The 11,258-nt window shown below is 35.1% G+C and overlaps 1 protein-coding gene and 1 pseudogene across 1 annotated transcript; one reads left to right on the top strand and one right to left on the bottom strand.

The window, feature by feature from the left end:
• The first annotated feature begins 3,072 nt into the window (after positions 1–3,072).
• Positions 3,073–3,870, top strand: LOC136276057 (uncharacterized). The gene has a single exon (XM_066086831.1). It carries the CDS (start codon positions 3,073–3,075, stop codon positions 3,868–3,870), a length of 798 nt encoding a protein of 265 aa, XP_065942903.1.
• A 1,575-nt stretch (positions 3,871–5,445) lies between these two features.
• LOC117685603 (uncharacterized) lies at positions 5,446–10,333 on the bottom strand (annotated as a pseudogene).
• Between the last annotated feature and the right edge of the window lie 925 nt (positions 10,334–11,258).

The following is an 11,258-nucleotide window of genomic DNA, read 5'->3' as shown; positions in this document are numbered from 1 at the left end:
TATTTTATGTACGACTTGTTGTCAGTATTATCATCTTACTCATTGCCTGACGTCATGACGTCAGGCATATCTAAGGTTTAAAAGTTGCAATTTCCGAAACAGTGCAGACAATGGGACAAGCAATATCATGATATTTCATAGAAAAGATTAACCGATGCATGTTTAAAATGTCAGCATTTACGTTTCATAATTGATGAACATGTTTTATGGCATGTAATAACAACAGCGAGCAAGAGTTTTCAAGTAAAAGAGACGGTCACCATGCAGAGCACGTGTGTAATCCTGCTTTAAAAATAGATCAACATTCCACAATATTTGAATGGTGAAAAAGGGGGAGGGGGTCATCGCAACAAGTTGTAGCATATTGTCTATTATGGTACAATGTAAGAAATAATTGGTGTTGGATTATCATTATTTCAAGAGAGTCATCAGTTTGGATTAAAACAAATATATATTTATACAGCTGGAATGTTTGCTGGAGGAACTAAATGGACAAAGCGGGGCGTGACCCCATTTTCGTTTAGTTGGGCGATTTCATTAATCTTGAAAAGGGAACATAACTCGCATATCTTACTATATGTACATTACCACATTTAAAAATTACTAATCAAGTGTGTTTCTTAATTCGATAGATTTCTTCCAAACCATCCGGTCCAAAGTATAATATACATATATGTAGCTGTTACAAAACAAATGTCAACAAATTCATCTAAACCCCCCCCCCCCCCCATGGATCTCTGCCAATGGATAAGTTCATTCGTTGCGTGAACGGTAAAGCAGGATTTCGCGCCAAAATGTCTCACTCATAGTTTTAGTGCGTCGATTAGTTGACGAGTCTGTTGGGATCATGCAAATACCCCAGTGCACACCATGTGTTTACATCACAGGCACATAGCATCGGGTGTTGGGGTGAGGGAGGCTGCTTCCCCTCCCCTCTTTTTTGACAGCTGGCACTTTCTTAACTTTATAGGATAAATGGAAATATCATGGATTTGCCCCCCCCTTCCACTTTTATAGGAGCATGAAATAATAAAAAGTTCTGCAAATAAGGAATTCTAATTGAATTGAAGTTACAGTTAGGGTTTTTTCATGAATTTTAGAATTCACCCTTCTTTAATTGCTTGTCAAGATGATTTTAATGAAACTGCCCACACACATTCAAACACAATACGTGTTTGTATACCCTCTCATATTTCATAAGGTTGGAAGTTTTAAAAAATGCCTTTCAGTTGATTTTGCAATTAATATAACAAACACAATTTGAAAAAAAAAACGACTATTTACTCTCCAGCTTTCAAACTTACAAGTACTTATATGATATGTGTATTCCTAAAAACATTGAATTAATAAAATAAATGAATTTCAAGTGATATATATGTACATGTTCTAGATCGAAGAAAAGACAAACATTTCGTCTTAAATTTGCATGTTCCATTTATAAATTTATGATCAGCAGCGAAAATAAAAATTCATTTCTGATACGATAGCCTAATTGATACATGCATGCTTCCATTGAATAATTTTGTTTAGTCAGGCAAGCTTTTTGGAAAGCTATAACTTGTGTAACAAGTATCTAGTCAATTTCTGTATACTCAAAGCAACCTTTGTATAGCAACATTTTCAGTAAGGTTGTACAGCAAATATTATATTCAAGATCATGCTAGATTTGACTCATAAATGTTTCATACTTATAAAAGGAACAGTTGTCAAATATGTCATAAAAGGATTAGAAACACATTGTAACCTTTCTAAATGTATGTTTATTTTTATTTTTCAGTTTCTTACTAGTCTAATAGTATATACATATACTATATGTATGCATATCAAGAAATAAAGCAGTGTCAGACCACAAGGCTTTACACATTGAGATTATTTACTGCACTGCATGTGTCTGCAAATGAACTTGGTTTTGAAGTTAAGGTCAAATTTGAATGATATGTAGTATTGTGTACATTCTTTGAAATATCATTCCCATTACATTCCCCGTTTGGAGTTATGCGCGGGAGTCCTTGCTACTGAATTGGCAGAAACTGTAAAAAAAAAGAATTGGACATTGCAAAGAGTGCATTCCGCTTTTATTCAGACAGCAGAGTAGTTCTAGGCTACATCTCAGCAGAGGCGAGACGATTTCATGTCTATGTGTGCAATCGTGTGAGTCGCATAAGATCCTTTTGTGGACCTGAGCAGTGGGGCTAAATATCTACTGAATCCAACCCAGCTGATATTGCCACCAGAAGTTTTAAGACTTCCAGTCTTCCGCATAGTGTATGGCTACAAAGACCAGAATTTCTTGTCAATGAATTTGTTCATGTGAACGAGTATTTCCCTGTAGTGGAGCCAGACGACGATGTAGAGATCAGGAAAGAAGTTGTGAACATGAAGACCGAGACATCAGATCCTCAAGAGAAAGTTTTATCCTTGACTGACAGATTTACAAAATTATCATCTTGGAATAGTCTCAAGAGAGCTATCACAAACTTAAGGAAGATTGCTGTGCGTTTCCAAAGAGAAAAACAAAATCATCACTTACCTGTAGAGCAGTTCATCATAAAGGAAGTACAACATGAAGTGTATCAAGAAAAGGTGCAATCAATCATGAATGGGAGTAAACCACCTAAAACAGCTCACTTCTTCCCCTTAACCCTGTCTTAGATCCAAACGGAATCCTTCGAGTTGGAGGACGGCTGCAGCACATCTCCACTAATCGACCATATGAAGACGATCATCATCCAATCATCATACCCAAAGGCCATCATATTGCACTTCTCCTAGTACATCATTTTCACAGTAACATACAACATCAAGGACGTCACTTAACAGAATGTGCTATACGAGCAGCTGGCTTTTGGCTTGTGGGTGGAAAGCGACTAATCATTTCTGTGCTTAGAAGTTGCGTCACATACAAGAAACTTAGAGGCAGCTTTGGCTGGACAAAAATGGCAGACTTACCTAGAGACCGGGCCACCATTCTCATTCGTTGGCATCGACACCTTTGGACCCTGGCCTATTGTTTACAGGAAGACACGAGGCATGCAAAGAAACCATAACCGCTGGGCCATTCTATTCACATGCATGGTGTCAAGAGCTGTCCACGTCGAACTCATTGAGGAGTTAAGCAGTTCTTCCTTCATCAATTCTCTTCGTAGATTTTTGGCCATTCGTGGACCTGTTAAACAATTCAGGTCGGACAGAGGCACCAGTTTTGTTGGTGGTGTGAAAGAGCTAGAGTTGGATGCCCAATTTATTGAGAAGGGCCCTGTAGCCAATTACTTGAAAAATAACAGAATTTCTTGGATCTTCAACCCGTCCCATGCCTCGCACTTCGGAGGAGTTTGGGAACGTATGATTGGTTGTTGTAGACGGATCCTAGATGCCTTGTTACTACAAAACAAACATGATCTAACACATGAAGTTCTACCAACGTTTATGCTTGAAGTTTGTGCCATTCTAAATGCACGACCTTTAGTGCCAGTATCAACGGACCCAGAAAAACCAGAGGTATTATCACCTTGTCAGCTGCTTACTCAAAAGAATCCTTTGGATGATCTTGACCTTCCGAGCTGCGACCAGAAAGATGCTATCAAAAACCAGTGGAAGAGAGTACAGTATATTGCCGACAACTTTTGGACCCGCTGGCGCTCGGAGTACCTTCACCTTCTTCAGACCCGACCAAAATGGGAATCGCCAGGAATCCACTTCAATAAAGGTGACATTGTGCTTCAGAAAGACAGTGGATCCCCCAGAAACCATTGGCCGATGGGAGTAATCGAAGAGGCCTTCAAAAGCGAAGAAGGTCAAAGTGCGGGTAATGCGAGGGGATACGTCCACTTCCTATGTTCGTCCGATCACCCAACTTGTGAAGCTCCTTGAGGTTAAGTGAGTGTGCCACCGAAATCTGACAACGTTTGTATTCGTGTGTAGGATCGGATTTATTGTATTATGTACTTATACATGATATCTGTACCAGTTTAGTATCAGAATATTTTGTCAAATTTGATTATATTTTTACATATTGATATAGTTTGCTTAAATGGTGATTTCTAGTCAAAATCAGAAGGGGAGTGTGTTGTTACTTGTTTTGATAATTTTTCAATTTTATCCGGTTTGAGATTGTTTAAGTTTATCTAATATCCGGAGGGATATTTTTATAATGAGAAAGGCTTCGCGCCATACATCATGGTTTTCTGTTAACCGACTAAACACGGCTTGGATGTTTATAAACTCAAAGTGTCATGTCTTTGCATTGCTAATAGTGTCGAATAATTACGTTACATTTTAAGTGCATCGGTTATTTTTACATGTCACATCATATTTACAGCAGAAATAGAGATTTGTGTATTGGCAGGACGTTAGCATTAAGTAAACCATAGATTGGACTATCTTATTATTTCTGTAACATGATTTTATTCCATATATTTTATAATTCGCTGTCTCGATAACTTACCTGAACTCTTTAGAAGTAAATTTGACATGTTATGATTGTTAGATTTTACAGCTTACATTATGTACATGAGTCACGCTCGAATTTTCTAAATTTGGCATGATGTGAAATGTGGATTGTCATGTTGATGTCTACATGTACTTATAAATGTTGTAACTTTTGTAGTTTCTCACCCTCTCCGAGGAGGCAATAAAACAACTCAAGTCTGAAGCTTGTTACTGCACACATACATGTAATCCTTGGTAAGAACCTCGTAGGTTGTTTAGAACTTGTGTTCGAACCATTTGTATATGTTTGTGCAATAAAATATGTTCAAACCAAACCAATCTTACATGTACAGTCATGTTCAAATGCATAACATCTCTAATAAAAACATTTTAGTAAAAATGTGAAAAAATTATTTAACATAATAACATTTTAATGTGCCTATATAAATAAATGATCAAGAGTAAATTGGATTATTTTCAGGGGAGGAATGGGAAATGAAGACGATGCATTTCGGAAATGGTTTCGGCATTTAGGAGAGTTGCGGTCAATGTTTCCGAATGCAGTATTATTAGCTTTAAGCGCAACCTGCACAAAAACAATCGAGAAAAGAGTGCTCAATGTATTGGGAATTGATAAGAAAAATGTGAATTTTTTAGATTGTCACCAAATAAAGAAAACATTAAATTTGTTGTAAAAAAAGGTGCCAAATTCCTTACAACGAAACAACCTTAAAGAAAAATCTCCAAGGACTGTAATTTATTGCAACTCTATCAAGGATGTTTCAACCATTTTTAACTTTTTAACAAGTGAAATCCCTGATAGCTTAAACTATGTTCAAATGTATCATTCAGAAACACCATCAGACTGCAAATCAGAAATAATAGACAAACTTGGAAATGACAGTTCTCTAGGATAGTACTAGCCACAAGTGCCCTTTGTATGGGAATTGATGTTAAATTCTGCAACAGCGTCATAATTTACGGACCTCCTGTAAATGTTGCTGATCTCGGGGCGAATAGGACGAGATGGGCTACCATCTGTGGCAGTTGTACTGTATAATTCATACCAGTGTAAACAATTAGATACAGAAGTTAAGACCTTTTTACGAACAGATGTGTGCAGACGACAAACGCTTATGGAGAATTTTCATACCAGTGCTGAAATGGAAACTGTAAAGAAGTCTTTAAATCAGCACCACTGCTGTGATATTTGTGCAGAATTGTGTACTTGTGGACATTGTATTTTATTACCAATTGAAAAACTTATGAATTGTGTCACATCAGAAGATACAGCCAAAGATACATACAGCAGTAGCGACAGTGAAACTATTTCATACTTTTATGAATCTGAACAATTTTCATGTCTTTCAGACAATGAAGATCAATAAATTTATTTTGACAATTTTTCATGTCGTTGAGTTACTAGTTTCTTGACTTTCATCAATATTCATTTTAATTTTTTCATTTATCGGGTTGGTCCACAAAATTAGATGTTCATTAAAGATTTTTTATATTACATTGTATCGATATTATCACTGGCCACAAAATTACTGTTCATATCATTGAAACTGATTTTCACAAAATTGATGTCCACTAATAAATGATTGAAACCACAGAATTATGAAATATATAAAAATTCAATTACAATTCAGTTATAATTTTCCTTTATTAACCATGTTAACTTGTATGTTTTTGGCAAGTTCAATTCTAGTCTTGATTCCTAAACTCAACGAAACTTCTAAGTGTTCACCTCAATAAATAGAATAATTTTGAAATTATGAAATAAAATGTGAAATTTTCAACATTTCATAACTGATATGTCTTCTCATCAATAACACAGATAAAGTAAAACAACAATGATTGAAATCAATTACCCGTAACGAAACGTCAAAACATTGGTATTTTTCTGCGCATGCTTAACATGATTGTCATTATTTTGTGATTGATTTTAGTGTTCGATGATAGTTTATAAAGAAAACCCCTCAACATGGCCAAAATCATGCGCGGATCCAGAAATTTTTCAATTCAAAAGGTATGAGCAAAATTGAACCAAACTGGAAATGTAAGTGATAATGAGAAAAGGTCAACATCTCGGGTCGCAGCCAGAGGTCAAGGTCAATGCATTGTTCTTAACAATTTGAAATTTAAGTGGAAATCAGTCGCCATGACGGCAAGACAAGTAAATACATTAGTGTACTGGGTGAACACTTATAAGTTTTGATGAGTATAAAACTGGTAATGTGATAAACTTAAATATGTTTGTTTCTTAAACGACAAAAAGGCAATGTTGGAACATGTCTAAATATTTTTGTTGGTAGTTTCTTATATGCATCTACGAACGGATGTTTTGGACAAACAATTGCTCTACATGTCAGAGTTCTACCAGGTATTTCACTGAAGGCAGAAATTTCAAATAATTCATTTGCTGTTTTGAAAACATCTTTCTTGTAGCTTGGGTATTTATGAATTCCTTTTCTGTTTTTTATTTCATTTATCATGTCTATGTGCTTAATTGCATCTATGAGATGAGGATATTCCTTGGAATGCTTGAGAATGCTGGTTTTGGTCTGATGTCCACTGCAAGCCTGTTTTGTGTCTCTGTTTAAAAGTTCGACATATTCATCTAATGCCATGTTGTTGTTGGCTCCACCACTTAAGTTTACAAACCTGTTAGCGATCAACTGTTCCTGTTTGTCTGCTTGTAATGTACCAGAAACTAAGGCTGTCATGTGAATGCTTCCTATCAGATACTTTGTTTTGTTGGTTTTGTTATATATGGGCAATTCATATTTTGCACTTCTTACTGATCTATGGCCATCACCCATATCCACAGCTGTGTCTAAATTTTTGTGAAGTGCACCTAGTTTAAACAAATGCACTACATAATCAAAAAGTTCATCTTTGTTTTCATCATTTTTATCTCCTTTAGGAGAGGAGTCAACATAACCATGCATTCGAGACTCATGGGTCTTTAAGCTTTCGATTAAAGCATAACTTTTGTCACAGTGGTGGCACGGAAATCGATTTTCAACAGCAGTGTTGATCCAGTAGTTTTCAACATGGTGTTCATCTTCAAAAACATTTCTCAATTCCTGCACTAAATCTGTATTTTCAAAAAACCAGTATTTCACTATTCTTTCACTCACTTCATTGATCCACGAAACTTTTTCTTCAGAGCTACTCAGTTCTGGCACAGGTATTTTCTCCTCTGTGCTACGTAGTCCAAATTCTTTAAAAAACAGCACACAACACATTGCATCAAATATGGTATATAGTAGGAATTTGTAAGCTCTGTAGGAATTTTTGACTTCACCCTTCACATTTCTGGCATTTAAAATATTTCTGAAATATGCAAATGTCCCTCTATCTCCAGCTGAAGTACTTTTGTATGTCAAGGTGCAAATTGCCTACAAGGTAATGACACAAATCAAATACCAGGAAACCTTAATACAACATAATGTTTCAAAACTACCCATTAAGGTAACATTGTAAATGAAAGATATATAAAAAGTGTTGCATTAAAATCTGTTTTGCTTTCAGCAACATTTACAATTGCACTGAATTTATTACAGGAACTTTTTCATGTCAGAAAATGTTTTCAAAAGACTGGTGATAATTAAATAATTCAATATTTAGAAAAATCCTCCAGGCCACATTTGAAGAATTGTTTGTTATTAAATCCTCTCCTGATGGACTGATGTGAAGTACATGTACCTTACATGACAAAGATAATTCTTACTACATGTAACAATCTGAGAATCACATTTTTTATATCAAAATATCCATCTCCCAACCTAAAATCCATTTTGAAATAATGAGGTGAGAGAAGGCCAACAATTTTCAGCAGCTTCAATAGCTAGTTTTAAAACATAAGTATGGTACCTCAAGGAAATTCATTAAGCGATGGAAATCTTCAATCTTTGAGATGAATCCTCTTAAACTTTCTAGAGGAGTAGCAGCATTTGCCATGGATAACTGAGCACACTGGATCCTTTCATCTGTAAGGCGATCACTTAAAAAATTGTAGAATAAGATTAGTTATAAAATATTAATATAAACAAATTTAAAAAATATATATACGGTTTACGGGTCAGGATCCTGGTTTTTTTTTAACTACATGTACTTGCCTCCAAAGAAAACTTCTTCCACAATTTCACCATCTTTGACAGGAACATACTTTTGAGAAAATTCCTTTAACAGCTTGATGGCATCCTGTGTTTTTTGCTCATTGCAATCAAATAGGCCGAGTGGAATCTAAAATAATAATCCTCCTCCATCAATTTAGTTGGAATAACAAATTTAACTTATTGCATAACCTAAGTAAGTTAAGGAGGCTGGGAGGTCAACAGATTAATCATCAGATTTTTCTCAAATTTTCAGATACGATTTATTAAGGTATTATTGAAAGTAGAAAAATTCCATAAATTTTAGCTTCTAAATCTTATTACATGTACTTTCTTATATGCTTATACGGAGCTCTTCTAATAAAGGAGGCCGGTGCAGTCTAAAAAATGGCCACAACCATCCAGCCCTCTAATACATGTATTTCATAGATTTAAGGAAGTGTTTTGTTGTTGGTGTACACTTACCTGATGAGTTTTCAGTCCTGCCTGTGCACTATATTGGTGTTCTAGATGCTATGGGTAAATATTTTGAATTTTTTTAAGTTGATCTATATTGTTCAGCAATGCAGTGGCAACTATAAATGTCAACTCCTTGCATAACAAATTTTGGTCCTGCATAGATGGGATGAAGTCAATACACTTCAAGTCATAAGGATTCTGGTTTGGTCTTTCAACACACACTGGGTTAATTCTGTCCACCACACATACCACTTGAAACAAATGGAGCGATATTGCCTTCTGCTGTGATGTTCTATATGAGGGCAAAATATTTCTATCCCAGTTGTCGCCTACTAACTGATATTTTTTCTTTTCTCCACGTTCCCAGCCTTCTCTGATTTTTTCAACACTCATGTACAGGCAGTCTTCCCATGATGCTAATTTGTTGGTTAAGGACTTGGATGTCATAGTAAGACCAGTTCGGGCCAATCTGTCTATATCCTTCACAAAAAAGTACATACATGTAGTTAAACATGAAAGTATTTGATTATTATGTTTTAATTTCATAAAAATTGTAAAATTGAAATGCTCATTCAAAAATATCTGTTTATCCTATTACAAAAATGCATACCCTCATTGTACATCCTCCATGCATAAGAACAAATCCACAAAGATACTGGGTCAATGACATCTGATTGTATCTGCTGTGTAGAGCCATTGATATAGTATGCATCAAGTTTAGAAATGGTTTTCCTTCTGGACTTAGAGGGACATCTGACAGCATTGATGAAACAATCCTCAATGTATTTGGTGCTCTTAGTGTGAGTTCTTGGTGAAATTTGTCCCAAGTGAAAGACAGAATATCATGATGAGCCCGAGCTTGTAAAACTGAGCTTGAATTCTTAAAACAGAGTTCTTTGCATTCATCGGCAACAACTGAAGCTGCTCCTGAAGATACCTCCTCAAATTATGTTTTCTTATAATATCAACAATTGATCTTTCAACATTTTTTCCCCATATAATAGCTTTACAGACTTTTTTGTGTGCCTCATTTGTAATTAACTGGGACTTCTTGGCACTATTGTAGTATATAGTAATCTAGGAAAAACAAAAATTCATGTGATGTATCAAAATATTAGCATCTCAATATACATTTATTTAATTATGATACCTAAATTAAAATAGTTTACCAAATTCCAATATGAAATTTTTCCACTAAAATGTTCACTTTTAAAACTTTACATGTAAGCTATTGTTTCAACCTAATTCTATAGACTTACCATAATGTTTGAACCCAAATATGTACATGTATGTGTACATGTATGAAACAGGTGTCTGAAACAACTGAAAATGAAAAATAAGTCTATGAAAACAATTAGTAATAATCAAACAATCAAAGTAATCAAGTCATTTATAAAGAGGACGATGAAAATGTATATTAAATAAACAAGATATCTGTGAGCCAATGCTCACTAGTGATACCCCCGCTCTGATGTGAATATGCAAAATAAGCAAAGTCGACATTTAACAGAAAGCTGGCATCCGATTGGTACAGAAAGAAACAGAGGAAACTTTGTTTGAAAATTTTGGCTAAAATAAACAAAGTACTCATTTAACAGGAAGATGACGTCCGATTGGTACAGAAATATATCCCACAATATGGCATGCCAAAACAAAAACTGTGTGAAAATTTCAAGCATCTCCGATAAACAGTTGCTGAGAAATCTTTGACGAAAATTTGTTTGAAAATGTTGGTTAAAAAATAAGCAAAGTCGTCATTTAACAGGAAGTTGACGTCCGATTGGTACAAAAATATATCCCACGATATGGCATGCCTTAACAAACACTGTGTTAAAATTTCAAGCATCTGCGATAAATAGTTGCTGAGATAAATGCGACAGAAATTTTTGTTACGGACGGACAGACAGACAGACAGACAGACGGACGGACAGACAGACACACAAGGGTAAAACAGTATACCCCCTCTCCTTCGGAGCGGGGGTATAATAAACAAATGAGTTGGTCTGAGTAGGTGAAGAATTGAGTTAAAATGGTGTTAAAGATTGTAAAATCCAAAAATTCAGATGATTTCCGGAATCTTTTGAGGAATTTTCGTTGATTATTAATTAGCGAAGCTTGATTAAGAAAAAATAAAAACAAATTGGTAATCTCCAATTTCCAATGATGTTTAGAATATATTAAACAAAAGACAGTACTCTTCCGATTTATCGGTTTTAAAGCTAAAAAATTCGAGTCTATTATTTTAAT

Source organism: Magallana gigas, chromosome 1 (assembly GCF_963853765.1).
Source record: "Magallana gigas chromosome 1, xbMagGiga1.1, whole genome shotgun sequence".
Lineage (NCBI taxonomy): Eukaryota > Metazoa > Mollusca > Bivalvia > Ostreida > Ostreidae > Magallana > Magallana gigas.
The sequence above is the reverse complement of the archived record's forward strand: the minus strand, read 5'-3'. Positions and strand labels throughout refer to the sequence as shown.